Source organism: Falco biarmicus, chromosome 6 (assembly GCF_023638135.1).
Source record: "Falco biarmicus isolate bFalBia1 chromosome 6, bFalBia1.pri, whole genome shotgun sequence".
NCBI classification, from domain to species: domain Eukaryota; kingdom Metazoa; phylum Chordata; class Aves; order Falconiformes; family Falconidae; genus Falco; species Falco biarmicus.
Genome location: NC_079293.1, coordinates 74,353,664 through 74,379,624, shown reverse-complemented (window position 1 = coordinate 74,379,624; position 25,961 = coordinate 74,353,664). Strand labels below are relative to the sequence as shown.

At 41.8% G+C, this 25,961-nt stretch overlaps 1 protein-coding gene across 19 annotated transcripts in view; it reads left to right on the top strand.

The window, feature by feature from the left end:
• DTNB (dystrobrevin beta) overlaps window positions 1-25,961 on the top strand; it is a 214,998-nt gene that overhangs the window by 50,853 nt on the left and 138,184 nt on the right. For all 19 annotated transcript variants that reach the window (XR_008822463.1, XR_008822462.1, XM_056342517.1 and 16 more), the window contains 2 exons: window positions 8,528-8,694; window positions 19,357-19,481. Coding sequence is in view for 17 of the 19 variants with exons in the window: in XM_056342517.1 (XP_056198492.1) it covers window positions 8,528-8,694; window positions 19,357-19,481 (292 nt within the window). In the remaining 2 variants the exon portion in view is untranslated. The remainder of the gene's footprint in view (window positions 1-8,527; window positions 8,695-19,356; window positions 19,482-25,961) is intronic.

Here is a 25,961-nt window from a genome sequence, read left to right as displayed (position 1 = left end):
AATTACCTTATTTTCACACTTTTCTTTCTCTCTGTGCTTCCCCAGGCTTCTGTGAATTCTAGTTTCCATTAAGAAATATAAGTTTACAGGCAGACTCAGAATTATTTCAGAATTATCCTGATGGTGGTAAAGGAGTTCCAGTGACAGAAACTTGTGCTTTTGAGTCGGTCTGGCCTTTGCTGCTCTGAGTGTGTCACTGACATCCATCAAGAAACTACTCTTCCTTTCTTCCTTATTGTGATTTTGAGTCAATGTTTTCATGATTACTCAGGAGCCAAAATTTTTTCCATTTTTGCTTTAGGGAATCTTGGCATTTTGATGGAGCTCTGCATTGTCCTTGTGTTGTCAGTAGGTAAGGAAAAGGCTTAATAAGAAAAATGTAGCGTTAAAATCTTCTGTACTAGCAATAGGTAATTGCACTGCCTGAGTTGTAAGTTGTCATTATGGAAGGCTCTTCTGATTGTGAACTCTTGCCCTTAAAACCCAGTTTTAAATTATTTAGATTCTCCAGATGATTGCTTTAAAGAAAGGGAAAGGAAGCTACCAGCTGCTGTAGATATCATTATAATTAAGAAGACTTATCCACTTCTAAGAGGCACAGCATCACTTGCATACACTAGTGATAGCAAACATCTGAAAGCACATTTCAAAAATACTCCTCTGCAAAGATTTTTCAGTCCATGCTGCTCTGGTGTGTTTGTTCCTGTCTGTGATAACTTGGGTAAGGGTAATAATTTGGTGTAGCATTTTTACAGTGTAGGGAAATGTTAAGCTGCTACTCAGCAGAGTCTTTGCACAACTCAGGCTGGGACTTGTGATACACTTGTGTTTTTCCATGCCCTGCTTAGAGCCATCATCTGACTTGACACCTTGGAGTGTGTACCACTGGTGGTATTCTGTGAGTTTTTACACCCATCGTTTCTTTCTGGATACAAAATCTGTATTACGTTTCAGTCTTACTCTGGTTTGCTGGTCCCTAAGCTTTCCAGTGGAATGCAGGTAATTTTAAACAGTTCTGTTGTATTGCACGTGCCAGATTGTTTCTGTTCATCATGACCTGCGGATGTAACCCATCAGTAATCCTGCTGAAGTGGTCCACCAGATCCACATGTCCCATAGACCACAGGTTGTAAACCAGCGTTCCACTGCACTGAATGGAGCAGAATGTGTTTAGTCCCAGAGACTAGCTTTTGTTTAGAGATTTAGCAGCAGAACGCAGGACCAGAAAGTATTTGGATGTATCCACAACTGTTAATTTAGACCAAGGAGGTCAGGTTCCAGCTTTAGTCAACAGGAAGGTGCAGAATCCTGCTCTGACTGCCACCTAAGCAGACCTCTATCCATGGATTTTTAGCTGAGGATGTTAATCTCCTGCAAGAGTTCTCCTTCTGCTCATTTGAATAGTTTCCACAGGAAGATCTGAAAGTCAGCATTGAAACCTGTAGCTTAGCATGTACATTATATACTAAGCATGATTTTTGTGGTAAAATTACATACAGCTTTATAAGGAATACAGTATTTGGAATAATAGGCTTTCTGTGGAATTTTTATCTCATAGCTAACAGTATCAGTTGTACACATTTTACATTGGAGTAATAGCATTTAAAAGTTATGGATGTACACATCAATATTGCTGGCCTGTGTCCATTAGCACAAAGCAAAATCTTGTAGCAGTATGTCTTGTTTACAGATGTAGCTATGAGTACCACATGCAAAGGAATAGCATAATAAAAGTTTGTGTTTATAGTCATGGCAAATTCCTCAAATTGTTTTTTCTCCAGCATTAATTCTGTCTTAGCCAGGTTTTGAACAGTGGGATTTTTTCCACATTGTCCCTGAAACATATTTTATGTGAAAATGCTGAATTATTACATCTTCATCATGCTTTAGCTTTCTGTTTTTATTATCTCCTCTTTGATTTCTTTTATTTTGCAGCTGTCATATTTTCATTTTCCTTTACCTGCTAGTTTATTTTTAATGTCTTTGGGAATTTCTTCCTCACAATTTACTAAAGGCTCTCTTCTTTCCCCCTTTTTAGTTCTATCTACATTTTGTTACTGAGAATATTCTTCCTGCAGAAATACTGTCATGTGTAAGCAGGCAACTTGACCATGCTGTTCAGTTCCGGGCCAGTCTCTGATCATTCAGTTCTGCATCTCTCTTAACTCTCTCATGTATCTTTAAAATTAGGGTGATTTGAAACATCCAAAATATGGATGCACAATTTTCCTCTAAAGCTCTTCTTTGTTATTTCATTTTAGCAATCTGTCATTTATATTACTATCATATTCTGGAAGACCTTAACCATAGCCCCCCGTGGGGAGGGCATTGTCTAGACAGAGCACTGGGTTTTGGCATCAGCAGTAAAAATAGAAGATAAAAAGATGGAGCCAGGGCAGTAGATGGAGATTTCAAGACAAGGAGGAAGGTCAGATTTGGGGTTTGCAGTTCAAAGATTAGTGGTGGAGTAAAGGTACCCACATTTGAATGGGGAACAGTAATAAGGGATTTTGACCACAACAGTTTCTGTGGAAATGTGAGAGGCAGAGGGATTTCTTACACTCAAACTGAAGGAGAGGGACATCAGAGAGTAAGTGTGCCCTCAGTGGGCTTAGAGACAAAAGGAACTTGGGGCTATAGAAGAAAATAGTTAAATATTTTTGTCCTTGGAATTTAAAAACCTAAATCATGTGTATATTTTGGTGTTGCAGAGCAAAGGGAACAGACCAAAGAAAATAATAATAAAGAAGGAACAGCTGTGAGGAGTCTGAGGTAAATCACAAGGTGGCACAAGAAGGTCTTTGAATAAATCAGGGATTTGTAGAACAGAGCAAATGAGAAGTGTCTGTGTGACAGAGGAGGGCAGGAGAGGAGAAAGGTCACACCACATTGTTCTGGTTGTCATTTGGAAGAATTTTACGTGTCCTGATCAGAGAAGAAATGGGAATGGAGAGAGAGGAGATTTGAGTAGTGACTTGAAAATTGATGACTGAAGATTTAAATACTGATGGCACAGATACTGTTAAGGCTTTAACAAAGAGTTAGATATTACTTAGAAGAATTTCGGAGCCTGGCAGAGTTGAAAGGAGAAGAGGGCACAGCTTTGATGGGTGAGGTTAGTTTTGTGACAAGATTTCTGTCAGGGATACTCTGCAATGCAGGAGCCTGAGCAGAGCTAGTGATGCCAGCCCCCCAGCCCCACGGTGGCTCAGACAGGATGGGAAGTAGAAGGACGTGTCCTGCAGCATGGGGCAGAATGCTTGGGAGGGACCTGAAATACAGCGACAGTCACTGATTGTACCAGTTGAAGAAAAAGAAGGGAAAGCAAACACTTGCTGAATACAGATACATGATCAGGAGTCAGAGAAAGGAGGATTTTTTCTCAGCCAGAACTGGGTTCTTGGTCCAGTCTCTCTAGCTGCCTCTCTGCTGCACTTCCTGCACTTTCCATAGGGAACTGGTCTGCTGGCAGGAGTGAAGGGAGGAAGGAGCAGGTGGTCTCTTTCAAGAAAGACCTATAGGAAATATGAGTCTGGAATTCTGGCAGCCAGAAAAGGGAATGACTGAAGGCTTGGAAGCAGTGGGAAGTGGAGAGAAGCTTTAAAACTCCCACTCCCATATGTGACAGGGAGCCTTGGGTGAAGGGACACCTTCAAAAGAGAAGGTATCAACAATAAAGAAGCGTTCAGATCACTGAGGCAAAGAAAATGAAGCATGAGGAGCATTTTGGTTAGAACAAGCCTTTCAGAGGCAGGAAAGGAAGAATAGGAAGGAGAAAGGAAAAATGGACTGGGACATGAGGTGAACTCTTGCAGTCCATAGGCAGGGAGGGAGGGGTCATGGTGGCTCAGATGTGACTTGGAGCTGGGCATGTCAATGATGTGAAAAACATTTTCAGTTGACTGCTTTATGGCAACTTCAGTCGGTTGGATTTATGCAGGTGGGAGTGTGGAAAGTGATCTGAACAGGAGAGAAAATAGTTTGCAACGCCGTATTTTACAGCATTCAGAAATGAACAAAAAAATGGGAAAAGAGTAATATCTGCATTTGATCATGACATACCACCTGCCAGTAAGCCTGGAAGGGGAAGATAGCAGGTTGCTACTGGGAGGAAGCATACTGGTCCACTTGATTTATTTGTTTCCCATCCATAGCTAAATCTTGTCACGTTTGGGGCAGGGGGGAAACAAACCACAAAAAACCAAACAACCCACCCCAAACAAAATACCCTGGCAGACAAACCAAAAAGTGCACTTCCTTGGTTTCTGTCTTGATGGCCAGATACCTTTCCTGTGATTTAATAATCTGTGATACTGATTGTTCCAATCTTCTCTTTACCAGTCGTTTTGCGAGTATGCTTTTTGCAGTATGTTCAGTGCTGTCACCATTATTATTTTGCCTAATGTTTTATTTTATCAGAATGTTGTTATTGCTTTTCTAAATCAAGCATATCAATTCCAAGGGGGTTTCCCCCCCCCCCCTTTTCATCAATAGTAACCTCTTCTAAATGCATGGTGTCAGAGAAGATAAGAGGCATTTTTGAAAAGGTGGGGAAGAAGAGACAAGATGGAGGGATACTCAGGGGCAGACAGAACATGCTGTGAGCAGCTGATAGCAGTATATTGGCTTTCATTAAGGTAGTGACCTAATGCTCGGGCTTAGCAGGAGACAGCAACCCTGCTGCAGGCAGAAAGGATATTGCAGGAGAGTGCGGGGGTGTGTGCATGTGCAGGAAGAAGCTTTGGGAACCTGTGACTTCACCCATCTCTCTCTCCAAAGGCAAACTCAAACATATGTAAACATTCTTGAAAGATCTGCCTTGCTGCTGCTTAAAATCCTCTATCAACAATTTTCAACATCTCTTTGGACTTGAGGCTGGGATGAGATCAGTGTTTAAATATTCTTAGGGTGAGAAAGTTTAGTTTTTTCCTAATGTTCTAGCATGAATTTTTTCTTATTGCAGTTTAAACCCTTAAGTACCTCCTGTTTTTTGGCCACTGGCTCTGGAGAATGTATTGCTATTTTTGTAAGTACCTCTTGCATGTTTGATGACAACTTTCTCAGTCTACTCATAACCGAGATGTCTACTAGATACAGTTTGGACAGTTCTAATGCTTTCTCCTGTACTTAAAATTAACCCACATCTTCCTTGAAATGTGGTGCCCTAAATCAGACATTTTTGATGATAGTTCAGTATGTTTATGAGAAATATTGATCAGTGCATGACCTGGAATAAAGCCCTTTGCTCATTAGATCTTTTCATTTTGACAATTAACTGCTCTCTGGTCTTTTTCCAATGAGATTCACATCTGGTTTACAGTCCTTTCATCTAATGTGTGTTTGCCTCTGTCATGAGAATATCACAGGACACCAATTTTGTAAGAATTACTGAGGTAAAATGAAAAATTGGTGACAGTACCCAAAGGGGGCTGTTGCGGTTTAACCGCAGCCAGCAGCCAAGTGCCACGCAGCCCCTTGCTCACCTGGAGGGGTGGGGAGGAGAATCCGAAAGGAATGTGAAACTCAAGGGTTGAAATAAGAACAATTGAATAATTTAAACACAAAAAAAGGTAAGAACAATAACAATAGGAACAACAGTTATACTGAAAAGGTGGATAAAAGGATAAAATCCAAAGGAAAGGGGAGAAAGAAACCCAAGTGATGCACAGTACAACTGCTCCCCACCCGCTGACGGATGCCCAGCTCCCCAAGCAATGATCCCCCCAAGTTTATATACCAGGCATGACGTCCCATGGTATGGAATACCTTGTTGGCTGGTTCAGGTCAGCTGCCCTGGCTGTGTCCTTTCCCAGTCTCTTGTGTCCCTCCAGCATCTTGGCTGGCAGGGCCCAAGAAACCAAAAAATCCTTGACTTAGTATAAACATTACCCATCAACAACTAAAACCATCAGTGGGTTATCAACAGTGTTTTCACATCAGAGCCAAACCCCAGCACCATACTCACTCTTAAGAAGAAAGTTAACTCCATCCCAGCCGAAACCAGGACAGGGGCCAACAAGAAAGCTGGAGAGGGACTTTTTAGAAGGGCCCATAGTGATAGGACAAGGGGGAATAGGCTAGGCTCTAAACTTGAAAGAGGGGAGATGTAGGTGAGATGTGAGGAAGAAATTCTTCCCTGTGAGGGCGGCGAGGCGCTGGCCCAGGCTGCCCAGAGCAGCTGTGGGTGCCCCATCCCTGGCAGTGCTCAAGGCCAGGCTGGACGGGGCTGGGGGCAGCCTGGGCTGGTGGAGGGGTCCCTGCCTGTGGCAGGGGGGTGGGAACTGGGTGAGCTTTTAAGGTCCCTTCCAACCCAAACCGTTCTATAAGTCTATAAATGTCATAGACATTTGATGCCTGTTTCCTATTTTCAAGGTCAATTAGTCTGTCATGGAAATATATTAGGTTGTTTTGGCAAATGTAGTCCATGGCTCATTTCTCTGGTGTTCTGCAGGTGCGTACAGTACTTTGCTTTATTATTTGTTCCAGTATATATTCTAGTTAAAATAAGATGAGGAGTCAGTAGTTATATATGGATAATTTCACACCCCTTTAAAGATCGTAATTACAATTAATGTAATGTCTCTCTTAGATCCCCTCCTCGTTTTCCTCTCATTCTTTCTTTCTTTGTCCCTAAATATTTTAACCTTCGTTAATCGTTTGTCCTCGTTTTCACTTCTGTAGACTTCCTTTTGAATTTTAGATTATTTAGGAGCCCTTAAATTTTAGCCACATTCATCCTTTACTGCAGTCTGCTCTTTTCTCTGCTCTGAGGTAGTTCACGCTTGTTTCTTTAGCATAACTTTTTAAAGGGACTGACAATCCTCCTAACTCAGTTTTCTTGTTGAACTGTTTCTTCTTGTAACTTGCCTACTAATTCTCATGAGTTTACTGAAATCTGCCACATTGAAGCCATGTTTTCTCTTCTCCACTTCCTAAAATTCACAAAATTTCTCTGTTGGCATGTTGACCTAAGGTCACTTGTCATCTTTTTCAGCCAGTTCTTTTCTGCTGTCTGATACGAATGCAGAAGTCTTTCTTTTTCATTGCTTTCTCTACCTGTTCTATTAAAAAGAAAAGGAAAAAAAAGTCATCAGTCCCTCTACAATCCATTCCCAATGGGAATTTGTGTATTGAAATCACCTACCCACAATCAAGTTCTTTGCTGTATATACAGTGTTGCTACGTGCTGCAATAAAGTGTCATCCACCTGATATTCTTGAATTAGTTATCCATGGCATTCCTGATCAGGTTAATGCTCAAGTTGTCTTTGCTTTAACTGTGTTTTCAACACCTTGGCATTTATATCTGCTTTTGAGGTAGCAGGCACTTCTGGGCTGTTTAACTGGCCAAACCTCCTGTAGAAGCCGTATCTCTCTACGTTAACTTTATTGCCCTGTGCAGTATTGCACCAAGTCTCAGTTAGAACAGACAAGTCATCATTTTTTATCATAGATCAAAACTCCAGACTCTTTATAATTATTTCTTTTACATCTTTCAGTAGTCTTATATGTCTCATAACAGACATAGCTAAGAATTTCAGCTGATGGGACAGTGAGCTGCTCAATTTTTTCCTGTGGTCTTCTCCACAGCACAGTTATGTATACCTGCTGTCAGTCTAGAGCCTAAGTAATTACAGGCAATGCCAAAACATTTGCTCCTGTAATTCACCTTCCTTCACCTTTCCATGCTGTTTCCTGTGCTTCACCTTTTTAAGATGCATTTGACATTTAAGATATCCCCTTTACCTCATTCTCACCTTCCTCTTTTGTTTGTTGTAGACTTCTCTCTTCAATGGAGCAAGGCTCTGATTGTTTGTGGGTAGAAGAACAGGGAAGAAGCTTTTAGGAAAAAAAAAAACAAAAAACAAAAAAACCCCAAAACTTAAGCCTGCTTCTGATGGTGACTCATTCCTACCTAATTGAATTTAAATTTCCAATTCTTGAGATGTTAAGATGCTGAGGATTTCTTCAGTTTAAGCTGTAGAGGTACAAGAGGCAGCTCACAGTTGGGGAGGAGCAAGGGAAGTTCCTTGGTGAGAGGCAATTAAGAGCAGAAGCCCCTTGCAGGGCTCTGAATTTGCCTCTGCTGTGAAAAGCGCTCTCAGCTGGTTCTAGGGCAAAGTGATCTCCTCAGGCAGGAGTAACCTTTATGAATACAGCCTTTCTGCTTTCCCTGTCCACTCGTATGCCTTCTCAGTGTTGTTGGACTTCCACAGGGACTTCTGGGTCTGAGTGTATCCAAGGAGGGAGGAAGCTGAAGGAAGAAGTACTGAATTTGTCAGGTGGAACTGCAATGTTGTCCTCACATTAAATTTACTGTTAATCTTACTGAAATTACCTGCTCTGCAACCAAAATCCATGATCTGCCCAGAATAACAAGTGGTTAAGAACTGGGGGACGGTTTGGAAACTCCAGGGAAATTTGATGGCTGAGGTTTTAGTAAAGTTTGCTTACTACTTTTTTTTTTCTTTTTTTTTTTTTTTTTTTTTTTCCTTCCACCCCTCGCCTCCTTCCCCATCTCCACCAAGTCTTCCATCCCGTGGAATGTTCGTATTGCCGGTGTGAGAGCATGATGGGTTTCCGGTACCGATGCCAGCAGTGCCACAACTACCAGCTCTGTCAAAACTGTTTTTGGCGTGGCCATGCAAATGGGCCTCATAGCAACCAGCATCAGATGAAGGAGCATTCCTCCTGGGTAACTCACCTTTGTTTGTCATGCTGAAACAACCACCTCTGTACTTATTTATTCTGAACATAAGAAGTTTTTGTAGAACTGCACAGTAGGACTTTTAAAGGTTTTCAAATAGCAAAAGCATATAAATAAACAGTACTGGTTTTATTACAAGTAATGTTAATTTATTGATGGTTGTCACCATATTCAGTGCTGTGTAAAGCACACAAGACGGCACCATCCTTCTCAAGGTTTAATAAGTGTGTTTCCTTCCCCTCTTCACATCAGTCCTGCTTTTCCTTTATTTTCTTCTAGCTTAAAAAGACTTAAAAGTCGCGATATCTTTCCTCCCTGGAAAGGTAAACCAGTTAGCATGAATGCTGTGCTTAGAAAGAAACTTCATTCAAGTGGCATCTTTCAAGATAGTATTTCTTCAAGAGAAAAAAATATTGTCATTGTCCTGATAATTGTAAATACTCTCATTGAAAACTCTTAGTTAAAAAGCCTTAAAGAAATTGTATAAGAAACAGCATTCAGTTGGATAAATATGATAATTGCATCTCAAAAAATAATAGACAATTTTAGATATAAACCCCCCATTTTATGGCAAAAGATTAAGCCCAGCCTTTTACTTATTCAAAGAGAAGTTCAAATGATGGTTGGATTATAATTAGTAATTATCTTCATGAGGGAGAGTTATTACAGTATTACTGTTTCATTTAGAAAATTGGACCTTAATGCCATTCAGCAGTTGGAAGGTGAAGACAGGAAAATTCAGTCTTAAATATTGGCCTTTTTTAACTATATGGGTAATAAACTTCTGGAACGTTTAATCTAAACCACCAGTAGATTATTATCCTCTTAAGTATATATAAGTCCAGTCAGGATTTTTTAATACAAAGACGTATCTAAATAGTAGCTCTAACTGTAACGTAGATATTGCCTTCTGAAGTGCCTGACCTGCATTTGCAGTGAGTCAGGTCAGACGGACTGTGCCCCGTTCTAGTACTGGGATCTCCGAACCGCTCATCCCGGTATTGACTTTCAAGGCATTTGATTTTTTACGAGGCTGTAGAGAATATTTGAAGGTGTAATGTGAATTGGAGGAGTGGGAAGTTATAGAAGTGGAGAAGGAGGATATTCAAACTGTTGCTCTTCTGGTAAATGAAACAGTGAAGGTTGTTGCATGATGTGATCTGCCAGACAGCCAGAACAATCCCTAGCTTTAGCTTGCACCGAACGGCACTCTGCCGAGCAGCTCCTATGGTAAGGTTTAGGAGTTGGCACAGGTGAGGAACCATGCCTACTAGATAACCGGAGTGTAGCCACCTTGCTTGGAGATCAAGAATTCAAATTATCTGCCATCAGGACCAGGTGGTGGCTCTGGAATTGTTTCCTTCTGTACTTTTCATGTAGAAGAAGAGGGAATTGCACAAACAGAAGGAAAATTAAGCAAAGCACAGAACTGGAAGTAGTGGATTACTGGAAAAAGCAGAAGATACAGGGAAACAGTTTTTACAGAAGAAAGGAAAGAATGTATCATTTTGCAAGGGCATGTAGTTGTAGGACAAGAGGGAATGGCTTTACATGAGAGAGGGGAGATGGAGACGAGAGATGAGGAAGAAATTCTTCCCTGTGAGGGCGGCGAGGCGCTGGCCCAGGCTGCCCAGAGCAGCTGTGGGTGCCCCATCCCTGGCAGGGCTCAAGGCCAGGCTGGACGGGGCTGGGGGCAGCCTGGGCTGGGGGGAGGGGGCCCTGCCTGTGGCAGGGGGGTGGGAACTGGATGGTCTTTGAGGTCCCTTCCCACCCAACCCATTCTGTGATTCTGTGAAAGAAAATAATGATAGTTTGGAACCTTGGAAGGACTAGGTTTTAACATCTGATCCCATGAAAACATTAATGCGTAACAACAATTGGTCCAGAAGTCTGTAAAAGGAATTTTAGCAGCAGCAAATATGGCTCTCTGGTACAGAAACAAGACATAACTCATGCTAATAAGGAATTGCAGCAGTGGGTGAAATGGGAGGAACACTTACAAGGTGTGCTTAGGTAAATCTGTTTGCAGGGAGTTTGTGTAGTTCAACTATAGAGTTACGCCTGGACGTGAGCCAAAAGAATAAAAGGCATGAAGAGGGAAAGAGGTATTTACATTTCTTGTTCAGCATAGTCAGCATCCAAATCAAACTCTATTTGTCTAAAGGTGAAGCAAAGACGAAAGATGGAAATCAAGGACAAAAATGGAGAAATTTCAGTAAACAATAAGATAATAAGGAGCATTTATGTTCCTGTAGTCTAAAGTAATATTTCTGCCACTAACTCTAGAAACTTACTTCTGAGCCTTTTTAACCATTTGCTGTTTTTTTTAAGGAACAGAGTGTTTTAAATGGACTAAAAAATTCAGGGATATGTAAAATGCTAGTACAGACTGGGGTTTCTCCTTTAAACTGAGCATGGAAGAGGGTTCTTTTGAGAGATGTCTCTTGCATATTTTTTCTTTCAATTTTTTTTAAACTTTTACAAGTCTCGTGTGTTCATTTTATGAAAATTGAAAATTAGTATTTCTTAATTTAAAAAAATGTATTGTAATTTTGGATTTGGACTGTACTGCTAGTTAAATGACAGACAAGGAAATCCATCAGTTGGTGAGGTCAGGGATCTGAATCACATCAGTCTTCAGTGGGACACTTCTGCCTTCATTAGTTGGGTGGCTAGTACTGATGGTAAAGGGGCAGAGCTGAACCTGACACAAAGATGAAGAGCATCCATCAAAGGTAATGAATTTGAAGGGGTCTATTCTGCATCACTGAAATTTTCCAAAAGATGCAGTTCAGTACAGAAAATTGCAAAGTTCCCAGGTGGGATTAAGCAGCTGCAAAGTTTCCTGAAGGTTACAAGGCTGGGGAGCAGTTCTGCAGAAAACTGTTTGGGGATGTTACAGCTGCTTATGAACTGAACATACACCAGCAACATCAGACTGTTTGTTGTCTGACAGTTGTGCAAACACTATATGGTGTCTGGAAAGGAAAACGTGACTGCAAGATGTGCATCTAACTCTTTGGTTTTACTTGACGCTGGTGCAGCTTCAGCTGAAATAGCATGACCTCTTGTGTGTGTACTCAGCAATAGTTTCGTGAGTGAAGACCCGAAAGCTCCTGCTGACCAGGTCTGCAGACATTAACTGGTACTCTGACACAATAAAAAAAATAAATGTATTTTTCCTAGGTTTTCAATCCAGCCAGTTCTAGTTCAGTCTTCTATGGTGTATTTTCAGAGTTTTGGAGCCCTAAGACCCAGTATAAGCATTAATAAGTATTTTATTTTTCTTGAAATTCTGAAGTGCCTTTGATAATTTTTGATACTATGAATCATAATACAGCAAACTTTAAATAAATATAAAAATAATACATGTAATACGCATATATTACTCTAGTGATTTTATAGATGTGTGTATAAGGCAGAAACCTTTTTTTTTTTTTTTTGAAAGAGGCTTTTCTACCTGAACACTTTGCTTGTTGGGGCCTGTTTGAGGCGGGGAAAAAACCCACTTCACTCTCTAAATTTTTCCTTCTGGGCTATTTCAATTTTGTTTTGTTTTGGTTTTTTTTGTTTTATTTGTTTAAAGCCTTAAGTACTGATTCATTTAGTTATGTACACCCAGCAGGACTGAAAATCCAGTTGTTCATTTTGAAAGCATGTAGATTAGTCCTTGTTCCTTCTGTTTATTTTTTTGTTACATCTGCTGAACTGAAGCAGCCTCTGTCCTCTATAAATTTCAGGCAAAATGTTAAAATAGCCAAGTTACCCTAAAGGCTTATACTCTAGGGGATGAGGTTTGATGGCTTATTATCAGCTGTAGTTGAGTTACAACATTCTTCCTGCTATAAATAATGGAATGTTTGTTATTTATAACCACCCTTAACATGGTGGCTTCGGAGTATGTATCAACAAACCAAACCAATGTTTGGCTGTTTCTATAGTGATAATATCTATGGCTTCCGTTGGGAAGTCATTATACTGGGTACTAATCGAATCTAAACCAAAAGACAGACCCTTTTATCTACCAAGTTAAAGTCTAACAACACTGTAAGTAGCTGTTAATAAGATTTTGCTGTCAAAATTACATCTCGTATTTCTGGTTCATTTTAATTCCCATTTAGACTGCCTTAAAGTTATTAAAACTTTTTGAAGATGTTTTTTTTGGGTCCCCCAGAAAACAAGTCAGAAGGGGACGCGCTATTAAATAATGTGCTCTGCATCCCTGTCACGTTGCTGTCTGTGTGGACTGCCACCATCACATGGGCTCCTGTTTTCAAATGATGTGAAACCCCTTTTCTAAGGTGGCGTTTCCCAGCAGAGGGCACGCCGCTCTTGCACACAGGCAGGCAGCCTGCCTGGCAGTCGGGGTGACCTAGACATCAGGGTGATGTGGGCATCGGGGTGACCACTGGTCCTCTGCAGAGACCTGGAGGCAGGCACATCTGCTTTACCTTCTTTCTCGCTGTACCATTTCCATATGTGCATTATACCCACTTCACTTACCATATGGGCTTCTTTCTGCTTGATTTGTTTGGCTGCTCAGCACAATTCCTCTGCTGGGAAAAGAGGGAAAGTTCTCCACGTGCTGACTCTGAATTATTTTTTTTTTTGCTTGCTTGCCTGTTTGAAGTATAGAAGAAGGGCAGGTGGGCTGCCTTACTTCATGTTTGCATCCTTTGTAGTTTATGATATTACCAGTCATATCAGTAAAGTGAGGCAGATCTTGGAGGGGCTGGGTGGGGACGATGACAGATAACATTAATCTCAGTTTTCAAACAAATGTTCTTGCCAACCGAGTTGCAGTTCAGCTTTTCGTGAAACTTCTAAGCCCATCACACCAATTGTTTGCTAGACCCTGTTGGTTGAGGTGGACGTGATTTATAAATAGACAATTAGAAAAAAGGTAGAAAGACAACTGTTGGTAATGTGGTTTGTATATTCCAGCTTTCTCATTCCATGATGGAAGTATTTTTATTTTTATTTTTTTAACAGAGGTAGCCTTTGCTAGGAAGGTGGGTGGTCAGAGAGACAGGATCTGTAAACCGTTCTGAAAGGAAAAGGATCTGGCAACAGGGTTTCAAACATATGGAACATGACAGTTGCGTTTTACTGATAATTTCTCACCACTTTTGTACAGATCACACAGGTTTTCAGTGGTATCTGTCAATAATAACAGTTTTCCCAGCAGAAAGCGGCCGGTCCGTTCGCATTTGATGCACGTCTCAGCCCTGTGTGTTTGCGCAGATCTAGGCAACTCTGAGGGAAACGCTTGTCTGGCTGCAAGCGCAACTCAGTTTTGTCTAAACTTAGTTAAGAACGTGCACGCTCTGCACTTGCCGTGTTTTTCACAGGAGGTCCCTTCAGAGCGTCTGACTCGCTGCTCTCGGGAAGCAGCCGCAGAGACGGGCTTGCAGCCACAAGCGGGCAAGCAGCACCAGACCCGCACAGTGCAGCTACATGCAGACACCTGTCTTCTTGCTCTCTGGGAAGAATTAGTCGTTCTAGCACTTAAAATGACTTTTATTTATAGGCTAGTTGCACACTTACGCAGGCATCACTGCATAAGTTGTATGTTGGTTGTGCTTTGTTTATAGTTAAGTTGGATAAACCCATGATTGTGTATTAAATAAAAATGTAGAATCCAGGACAGTCCTTTGGCTGATGTATTGATGATACGTTTACTGAAATAACTGAACTCCGTGTGTGTGTTTGGTTTGCATTTGTTTCTCGGGATCAGTGCCAAAGGGAAAGTGATTCAATGGTTAATAGGAAAGGTATTTTAACCTTACCTTGTGGCTGTACAAGTGGAACGTGAAATCACCTGAAGAGGTAGAGTGCACAGTCAGGGTCTCCTTCAACTTCTTCTGTTACAGAAGAAAACAAACATTCCAGCCTCTCAGAAGCTTTTCTTCTCCTTTTTTTTGAGCTTTCTCTGACCCCCTTGAGAAGCCAGATGTGCTTGCTGGTGGGTAGACACTGTTTTGGATCATGAAATCTGTGTTTTCTCCTGCTTACGAGCTCCAGCAGCAGCACCAAGGAGTGCCGTTTTGCAGCTTACCGCTGCGGTGGCTGCAGAAGATGTGCGTGCAGGCCGGTGCTGTGCTGGGAGAACGACAGCTTCTGTAACATTCACCTGGTCGCTTCTGACCTCAATTCCTTGTTCAGTTGAAAAATGTATGAAAATGTATCATTTAGAAAGTGGTGGTGAAAGTGATGTTATAGAAACAGTTCTGGCTATCGGGATATCTGGATTGGTATATAAATCAGTAGTTCACCTGACTCCAAACTTCATAGGTGTTTCAGAAGGCAGGAAACGCAAAAATGTGTGTCTCGGATAACTAGCTCAAAAGGAAGGGGATCCACTGGAATGTCTGGTCACTGCATACGGTGTAACTATTGAGAAGATTCATTGATTCCTTAAACACAGTAACAGGTGGAAAACATTTCTCACAAATTTTATTATTCTGTGCATGGTGAAAAAGCAGCAGAAAGTGTTTATTTTGAGTGTTTATTGATAGACCCGGGAAAAAGGTAGGTATCCTCCACTGATAGGTCTAGATAATGCAGTGAGGCTGAGAGAGTTTGCTGGAGAAGGAATCTCAGAAAGACTGTAGAGCTTAGAAGGCTCTGTTGTGCTGGAAAGCAGGAGTCCTGCAAAAAGCACTGTGGTTGTTCCTTGCTGATGGACTCCAGCGGCAGCGCTGCTGGCGCATTGCTGGAGCCAAGCTGACGTCTGCATCTCGTGAACCTTTTGGGACAACACGGAGAGGAAATGTTTCGTGAATGCCTTGGCAATTACCTGATCAGTAAAAGGGGGAAGAAAGTTGCTAGATGACAATATTTGGGAGGAAAACCAAACCCAGGAATACCTGGGCTCAGGAAGGTTGCCGAAATGTTGTGTGCGGATAAAGAGCAGACGTTTCCCTGATGTGCCAGGCTGTTGTTTGGCTCATCGACCGCACTTAGCATCAGGCTGATCTAATGGCCACAGCGATGCAAATCCTGCTGAGTCATGTACCGTGCCCATTTAGGAAGTAAAACAAAATGGATTGCCTGCCAGCCGTTCCTAGGAGAGCACATGGGTGAAGCGGAAGGTAGAGCCGCACGTTGTCGGCTGGTTTCTACAGTTACGCTTCTGTAGCAGAAGGAAATGTGAAGTGGTTGAAAGCCCCTGAAAATAAAGGCACCCAGGCTGTTTTCCCATCTAAAGCTGAGGAGAAATAAGACCATAAATCGGACCCTAGAATGTGTGAAACCTTTTTCAAAGTCTGAAATTCTTTATTAGTTTTAACTGCTTATTTGCAGTTGAAATTTATGAATGCTGGGGCTTTTGCAGTAGTACATCCAAGTTCCAAACTGACTGAGAACCTGTTGCGACAAAAGTTACGGATGCTTCATAAGGCATAGTTTGCCTCCAGCTATTTAGAAACATAGATTAAAGTCAAGAAGAAACAAGTTGAACAGCTGGGGAGGAAGAAGGTGGTAAAACCACAGCAGAGCTAGTGATGGGCCAGTGGATGGTGCTATGTGCCGAGGTTCGCAGGGATGGTATCAGCGATGGGGAAGGGGATTGTGGTATTTGAGGGTTTGCGGTGGTGGAGGACAAGGGGATTGTGTCCCTCTGGGGCTTGGTGTTTTCTGCTTTTCTTGAAAGGGAGACTTTCCCATCTTTGCAGAATGCAGATGATGTTAAACAGGCAGGAGGTCAAGGTTGGCGACAACGATGAGAGAGAGGTGTTTTTTATTAGAAATTGCTAAAGTAGAATTCAGCTAATTGAAAGGAAAAAATAGGTATTTCTCAGGGAAATGAGATATGCATAAGAGTTATACTTGCCTGTGAAGTACTGTGCTCATTCAGCATGCTGTGCTGTTTTTCACTGTCAGCTGCACTGAGAAGCATTATCAAAAAGTTGGGATCAATGGAAATTATCTTTCCCCTATAATTTTCAGAAAGCGAAGCTGCAGTAGTGGCTCGGTTGTATGGCATTCTAGACAGTACTGCATTTGTTTGACAAAATAAATAGCAGGGTAGCACAATAGGATATAGTGTTTGTTACCACAATGGAAAAAGCCCTTTAAAATAGCCTAAAAATACTGCAAAGAGGAGGTCACAGAAAAGGCATGCTGAGAATAGATGGTCTGCAGAAACTGAAGGATGAACAGGGTAAAGGGTAAGTGGGAAATACTCTAAAGGGAAGAAGGAGTTGGGAACAAATTGAGAGAGAAATAAATGCGGACTTTTTCAACATGTAGAAGAATTAATTTAGGAAATCTGGAATTTTGGTATGATCACATTCGTGTGCATAATGTAAATTTTACTGTGGACTTAGTAGTAATATAAAGATTGGATTGTGTTTTTCTTAGCATTTCAAAATAATTAAAGGCTGATAACCACCTGTAGAACCTTTCATCGTGAGAGTGCCATGCATGCACTTCAGCACTGTTTGCAGGGATTGTCCACTGATTGCAATCTACCAGGTTTTCTCAACACATTAAAAATATAAAAAGAGAGGGGGGGGGGGAAAGAAAAAGGAAACCCATCAGCTTACCATCAGTATGTGTTTTTTTTAGCACTTACTATTTAGTGAATTAGTAAGCTGAAGTGCTTCTGAACATGCTGATTTACAGAGCTCCCTATAGGAGACTAGCCTGAAGTAGTTAATTATCTTGAGATCCTACTGAAGCCCTTCTGGGTGAGAGGAGATAAGAATCTTATACCCATCACAAGATTTTTGCAGTGGTACTTTGATAGGGCCAAGCCTTTTTTGTCTGCAAAAGCCAAAGATAATCTATGGGGAAGCTCCATTGCCTATTTCACCGAGGGGTTGTATGGCTGGTTCTCCACGGCCTTCCTGCGTTCTCCTGCTTCACAGGTGGGATTTGTGGGCTAATGAATAAAAATTTCAGAATCTGAAAGGAATTAGGCTGCAGCATGTTCACTAATTGGTTTAATTTGTGAAACGGTATGGTCTTAACACAGTAACCAGGCCCGCCTATACATTGTAAAGCAGCGTTAGATGCTGATGGAGGCGTGTGACTGGAGTTTGACTGTAGCTACCACTCAGATCTTCTCTCACCTGTACTCCAGGGAAGAATGTGGTCATGAGCAATACTGTTTTTTTCTCCCAAGACTACATGCATCAGTATGAGGCAGCCTCTGAATTCATGGGTTTTACAGTTTTCAATTAGCATTGACTTTGAATTGTAAGGTAGTTGAAGGAGGATAATATATCTTCAGTTAAGAACCAGTTATCCTAATATGTTCTCACAGCGTCCAGCTCATCTTTCTTTTCTCATTTGAAAAGAATTCTTCTCTTTTTCCATTCTTTTCCAATTGATATTACTATTTTACTTTATACTTAAAATGCATCCCAATCTACTACAAACCAAGTAAATCCACAGAGGGGACAACTTCCTCGCATGCAGCTTCTCCACTCAAAAAAGCCTTTCTTGCCTGTTTTATATTGCTAAAGCCAAGAGGCCCAGAGTTGAAGAGCCTTCCTTATTTAATAATTACTAATTGTTTATTTCAGTGTAGTAAATATTAGTTATTGCTAGCTACTAATTTAAATCAATTGTAACTATATGTGTAACTTCTGTCCTGGGTAGCCTTGCCTCCTGTTTAAGTCAGTGTAAATCTGAATTTTGATTTGAATGTGCCTTGAGAATTGGTTCTAATTCCACTTTGGAATGTCTTACAGGAGTAGTAAAAAAATTGTGTAGGAGTAACTAGGTTACACATGTGTACTGTTAGTCAGATCAGAAAAACAAAACTACTAGGTTACCTCTGAGCATAATCTGGCCTCCCATATCACTGGCACAAGTTTGCTGGATGTAATAACATTTTAAGACTTAATTTTGTAAGTCAACATTGGACTTTAAAGCACATTTTAAGTGTGTGACTCAGGCCAGCTATCCTTTCTTGTGTGTTTGGTCACACTTGTCACCAGCCGTTCAGCCTCGCGTAGATGATCCCAGGACAGCTGCTCCCGTGGGATTAGTCAGCACAACCAAGTGAATTTGTGAAAGAAAAATAAACCGGCCAGCTGTGTATGTCTTAGCACTGTGTTTCACCTTGACTTTGCCCATGATGAACAAAAAATTTGAAAGCTGTCTCTCAAAACCAATTTGCAACGGAGGGAGGAGGTGGGTGTAGCACCAAGTTCGGTGGATTCTGGCAGGTGGGAAGGGAGTGCAGTGCCAGCGGGTGGTAAGGCTGTGCACACAGGTGATCTGTCGGCTGGTGTACCATGTCCTTTGCTCTTCCCCTGCCTTCCCTGCAAACTACAGAGTGGGTTTTCAGAAGGTGTTGTGAGTAAGTATAAGAAATCCCTTAACTGGATATGATTGCCCCTTGATTTAATTCCTGATAGATGAAGAAATCAACTGATTGTCTGGTGTTTCTTACATACTTTTGTTTAACTACTTTCATTTTTCAATATTATAGCACACACAAAAGAAAACCAAACCTCAAAACTTGTCTGCCTCTGTAGTGTCTGTTCTGATTTCTCAGATATGATAGAATGTAACTGGATATTTCTGGATATTCTAGTACTGTGCATTTTTTTACACTTCTGTGTTATTTGATTGCACATATCAGCCTGCTCTTTGTAGTAGTCAACTCATTTTTGTCATTCTTTTCAAAAACAGAAATCACCTGCAAAGAAGCTGAGCCATGCAATTAGTAAATCGCTTGGTTGCGTACCAAGTAGAGAACCACCTCGTCCTGTATTTCCTGAGCAGCCAGAAAAGCCACTTGATCTTGCACATATAGTGTGAGTATCTATTTTAACCTACTTTTCACTTAATCAGTGATACAAAGCAAGGTATTTGTGGCTCTATTTGACTTTGGAATAGGCTAGCAGAAAGGAGCCCTTAAATTAGAATTATAAAGTTGTGATGCTGAAACTGTTATGTTTCTCTGAAAAAATATTTCAAACATACTGCTTTGTTGAAAATGTCTCGTTGGCAAAAGAGAGATACAGAATATGTTTGTGTGCAGTTAGACTAAGGCCTGACTGTATGTTCTACTTGCATCTATTAGCATATCAAAGTAACAATCAGCCTTACCTTTTGTACATCACCATATTGGATCAGACTCTTATTTTCTCATTATAGATAAAAATAATATAAACAAAACAATGTTAGACATGTTTACTTGCAAGTTAACGTTGCCTAATATCAGCAGTAGCAGGGCTTGGCTTGGCACTGCTGCCTGGGACCATTGACTTTACGTTTGTATTTGTTTCACTGAGAGGTTTACTGTGTTTTTCTGTTCAATGGCATTGTTGTTACCCTTTCCTTCTGACCTTATTGTCAAACCGATGGAATGATTTTAGTGAAATGCCATTGTAGTGGTGTTGGTTTGAACAGACTTGAAATCAGTCTGCTTCCTCCATTTGTCAGTTTTCACATCAAAAGTAAAGCCTGAGACAAAAAAACACCCAAACAAATTCTGTTACTGTGTATGTATAATAAGCTAAGCCTCCAAATAGATCTGTTTTAATTTCCTACAGAGTCTTGAGAAAGTCTTTTCATATACCTACATTTAAGCCTGTGCTATAGAGAGGAGCAAGGAGCAAAGCAAAGGTATATAGTTTATATAAAATGGAGAACTCTCGTTTTCATGAGTATGCAGTAATTTGCAGTTCTGAGGGTAAGTGGGGTTGATGCACTTCTGGTTTTCTTTTGACATCATAAATATGAGATTCTTCTTGAACTGTTTTCTGTCACAATTTCTGAATGGAGAACCAAGGTATTCCAATCTGAATGGCTTATAACCTCTGACAGTTCAATATTGGGATGTGCTGCTTTGCCCTTTCCTAATGCGATATGATTTTGATTGACTGGCTCTTCCGTACGCTCCTTTTAACAGTTGTGGCAGTCATTAAGAAAAAGCTGGAGGTTAGCTTGTCAGAATATTGGAAAGGTGAGAAATATAAAGCTTATCATAGTATGGCACAATACTCACGTGGCTTTCTTTTGTGAAAAGCATAGAAGAAGATCCATAACGTGACTTGGAAGAGTGGTTGCAATGCTGGACTCCTCAACAACGTAGTTTTGAGCTTTACCAATTTCTGCTTAGTTGTGTGATTGTTTTTTCCAGCTCTTGCATCACTGAATATTTACCAACTTCTATAACGCTTGCTTTAGTCCTGTGCAGTGAGGGGAGTTGATCTGATTTAATGGAGTATAATTGTTCTGATTTGCTCTGTGAAATTGCACTCACATTTTTTAAATAAATAAATAAGCCTATTATGCTACTGTTCCATTCAGAGCTGAAGTCTGTGTTCTCCTAAACGAACAGCGTATCAGACCCGCAGGAGAAGGTTATACCTTGTCTGCAGAATGAGCGCCATGCCTTGGCCGGGCTGTGTCGTGGAGCTTGTCACTTAGCTTAAAATCTGGATTTTCTGTCATAAAGGTGCTGCTGAGCCTCACAGAAAACAATTTCATGTTTAAAAGCTTATCAGATCACGAATCTGTTCACGTTTTTAGGTTTTCCTCTGTGCTGCTTCCATGTTGAAATGCACTTACATTCACAAGAGAAAATCAGTAGTTTACAATACTGCTATAAAAAATAAAAGCATATGTAATTGCCTAAGTACAGTGTATGAAAATAATTACAGCGATGGTATTGTGACTGCCTGCATGAAGGAAGGCTGCAGAAACTGATCCCAAAACTACCAGCCCAAGTTTTACTTCTGACGCAGTTGCCAAGTCTGATGAATTGCTTCTTTCTTGTGCTAGGACTCATTAATGGATCGAACAGGTTTCAGTCCTCAGCTAGAATGGTAAAGGGAAGGCTGGGTGGCTTACTTCCGTGGTTTGCATTTTAAACGCGTGACCCACCGAGGGTGCTGGCAGAAGAGTGCCTCCGAGCTTGCTTTTTGCTGCCGGTCAGTGACAGATGACACGAACCTCAACCCCCAGGCATGGCATTGGCTTTGTCCTGAGCCCAGAGGCAGCAGCGGTGGGAGCTGGCTGGGGAGATGCTGCTGTGAGAAGATGGGCAAAAGGGTGCTGGGGGCACCCTGGGGAGCCTGGCAGGAGCACATGGCCCTGGGGGGACACGGGTAGGGGTACAGCACAGTGCGTTCCGCCACGGCCGGGACGGCTGCCCAGGCGCTCTTGGCAGCAGCAAGACAGCTCGGAGACATCTGCTCTGTGCTGTCAGCTTTAATTAAAAAAAGGTGAGGGGGGGTGGAAAAGAAAGTGTGAAAGTGTACCCTAAGAAACCAAAGTATTGGGAAATACTGCCTGATGCTACAAGGACGACTCCAGGAACAACAGATAACCGTTGGGTGTAAAAATAATGTAAGTAGATGATTTATATTAAACACTCAATCACATGAAAATAGTATGAACATCAGACCAAAAAGACCTACTGAGTTTTTTATATAAGTGAAGAGTTTAAAAAGTGAAGTTTGGGGGTTTCTGTGTAAGTGATACCACTGAAATAAATTAAAAAAAGGCACACAAACCCCTCCCAACTCCCAGTTTTTACGTGTGAAAAGTGACATAGCCAGGGGAGATTCTTTAATGGAACTCAACTTATAAAGAGGAATTGCTCAGGGCCACAATGAGTCATTAGTTAGGTGTCAGTGATCATGACCTGATTGCATTTGTTTCATGTAAATGAGGTGCACATCAGGATCTTACAATCCTGCTTTAGAAGAGGCTGTCTTGCACAGCTGAAATCAACTTCAGCTGACTAAATAAAAAATAAAAATATTAATAACTAGGAACAGTTTAAGAATACTTGGCCAAACGTTCCAGGGAAAACAAGGCTTGGAAGGGAAGAAAAACCAGCTATACTCATTAAGGGAAGGAGAAGACACAAAACTTGGTAGCAAAGAATGTAAACTGATGGTTTCAAGGTTATTGGAGAATAGTTTACAGGTGGTGGTGTGGCGTGGGGAATGGCAATTCTGCAACATGCTGCTGGTGAGGTACTTAACCTTGCGAGATAATCCGGAAGGGTGTTGAGTTGCACCTTCTATGTTTGCAGCCCAAACCGCATTTTGAAAGAATTTAATTTGGATACTTCCTGCTGATTGTTGATATGTCTTGGAGCATTGGAAAGTTCCCAGAGCACTGGAAGAAAATTCATATGATCTCATTTCTGTTTTCAAGGGGGGGTGGGGAATGAAGATGAAGTCAAACAGGGCGATCTCTGACACGTTGTGTTTACCAACATGACTTTGATGGTGAATAAAATAATTGAGCAGTAGATAAGCTCATTTGTTGATCAGTAAATAAAAAAGTAAGCCGTGCCAATCAGGCATAGGCTTTTGGCAATTCAATACAGTCAGACTCTGCTAGTATCTTTTTTTAGGAGATCAGTTTTGATTAATAAAGTGATAGTGTTTGTGTAATGCATTTATTATGAGCGTTGAATAATTTAGAAAACAATAATACAGCACAGATACAGCAGATTGGGAAAAAAATATTGTTTAGCTCATCGTCCTCAAAATTACTGCGGAAAGAAGGTTCCTGAATAGGGTGTGTTTGCAGATGGAGTCCTGCAGAGATCAAACGGCACTTCTGTGCTATTAACATCCATTTTCATGACCAGGAGGAAAACGTGTACAATCAGTACTGGTAGGCAAATGAGCAAACTGTTGGAGGAACAAGGAAGATTAAAAGGACAGTATGCTGGGCAGAATGACTCAAAATGTTTGGAGGGCACAGTGTGCAGTTGACTGAATGCACGTTTTCAGGACAATACTGTAAGCAAGGGTGCTGGCAGGATCTGAGAGAGCAGCCAGGAGAGTTTGCCCTTCGTGCCTGGTGGCAGCAGGATTGTTGTCAGAAAGCTCTGTAGTTACCGCGCACACAGGCAAGGCAAATGTTGAAAGACCAAAGGGTTCGAGAAGGTCAATGAAGATGATTAAAGGACTGGAAATAGATACGGGAGGATGCGTAGCTTTGCATCCAGAGGTTCAAGTAATGTAAGTATAACACGGGTTAAGGAATAACTTGATATTTCTGAAAATATCTAGCCTAGAGAAATTAAATGTAATCCCAGGGAGCTTTGGCCGACAGGCTTAACAAAAGACACAGACCAGAAGTTGAAGCTAGACAAATTCAGAAAAAAGATAAGAAATAAGTTTTTAATAGTGAATGTAGGTAAATAATTGTTAGACTAGATTGCCAAAATCCAAAGTGGTGGTGGAATTTCCGCCACTGAAACTTTAAAACCAAGAGGAGAAGAGTGTTTTTAAATCAAGTAAAGAATCCAGCCAGTCTTATGTTCTGTGCTTGACAAAAGCTCAGTTATTACAGTGTTTCCTTATAGCTTTACGAGATACGAGAAATGTATACAAAGATTTTAGTGTAGTCTCAGTCAGGAATTTTACAGAATCCATTGCTAGAGCACCATACGTATGCTCCGTAAGGCGGTTATGGATTTGCTTTATTTACAGTTTCAAAAATAAGTGAGTGTTTCTGACACTACCTCTACCTCTCTGTACCTGCATTCCTGCAGCCGTGCTGGGTCAGTAATACAAAAAAATGGAAATTCTGCTATTTCCTGCTATTTTGGTGCATTCTGCTTCTCTTCCCCTTCTCTCTCTGCTTCCTCCCCCGGCTTGTACGCTGTGCCTAGGTGGGAGTTTCCTGGCTGTACAGAGTAATCCTGCATGAATCATCATCTTTTTCAGGCGTCAGTGTTCTGAATATGATTGCTGGAACCCAGAGGCTCCCCTTTTTTAAGGACTTACAGTCTACATGATGGAAAATAACTGGCATTAAAAACCTTTTTTGTTTATGTTTGGTAAAGCAGAGGTGGTATTTGACATGGATCAGTTTCCTGGGAGAAATCGCTTAAAGTTTTGCTTCGCTGCTCTGTTATTTCGGGTTATAACATCATCATTTTCCCCTGGCTCTGGACACAGTGAATGCAACCCACCCCACCCCACCCCCACCCCCGTTAAAGCCTTAATTTTAACGTGTCATCTGAGGTGGATCCTTGCAGTGACACCACCCTGTTGCACAGGCCATGAAAAATTTCCGTCCTTAACCAAGACTGCTGCCAGCATGGTCTGACAGGAACCATCACAGCTCTTGGGTGTTCTTGTGCTGTTGCTGAACGCCGTTGCTGCCAGTGGCACGGCTACTGCCGTGGTGGCAGATGGGCTGCATCGCGCTCAGCTGTGGCAGGTGATGCCGCTGACCCGGGCTGTGTCCCCCCCCCTCGCTGGGAGACATGGGTGCCTGCACAGGAGAGGCAGCAGAAGGTGGCACCTCGGCGGCTGTTCCCCTTCGCAGCACAGCTTGGGGGAGCTCAGTGTGGCACTGGTGAAGGTGGGTTTGTCCTAACCAGTTCTGCTACGGTCAATGGCGGCTGTAAGAGGAAACCTACGTGCCACTGTGGTGGCTCACAGAAAGGCAGTCTGTCTGCCGTGGGTCCCTCCGGGTGACAAGTAAGCAAAGCAGTGGAGAGAGAGGGGACTGCGGATTGCTTCAGTTTTCTTGCGTTAGAGGACTGGAGATGCTTCTTGCAGCCTTCAGCAGAACAGTGAAAATGGGGTGAGGAGGCGTTCGTAGGGATGCACAAAGCATTTGCACTCCTGCTGGCAAAAAATAAAGGTAGGGGCCATATTGTGCTTACGTTAATGTGCGCACCTTCTGCCCTGGCATGGCCAACACAATAAGGGAGCGATAATCTCTGACGAACAGAAGTCGCCCCCCAGAAGAGAAGCTGGAGGCATGTGTGTGTTGGTGGTGGCCCCAGCTCTGCTGGCAAGCCGCGCGGCTGGAAACTGCTGCAAAGAGCAGCAGGCGGCTGAGGCCGTCGGTCTGTAGCTGGTTGTCCCTGGCTGATTTAGCGATGCCCGCCGGGGGCTCTGCCTCCAGGTGCCCACCGGCAAGGCCTGGCCATGGGTGCTGCCGTCAGGGCTGGGCTCAGCCCTTCAGAGAGCTGCCTGGAATGGGAGAATGCGTAACGGTATCGGAAATAGTCACCAGTATTGCTAATATTTACTTCAATACAGTAGAAGCAGGGGAAAGATACTCTGCATAGAAGATGATATGGCTGACAGATGTTAGCCAGCATCTATATATTATATATATACACAAATATATATTGTATACAGTGTGATGTAGCTGCGCCCTGGCTGTTAAAAAAGTATACCTTTTCTTTACGATGGAAGAGTGGTGTAGCAGTGGGGTCTAAATGGGGAAAACTGCCCACAGATTGACGACTTGTTCATCTGATTTGCATGTCACATTAAGTTAGAATTTGTGTTAGA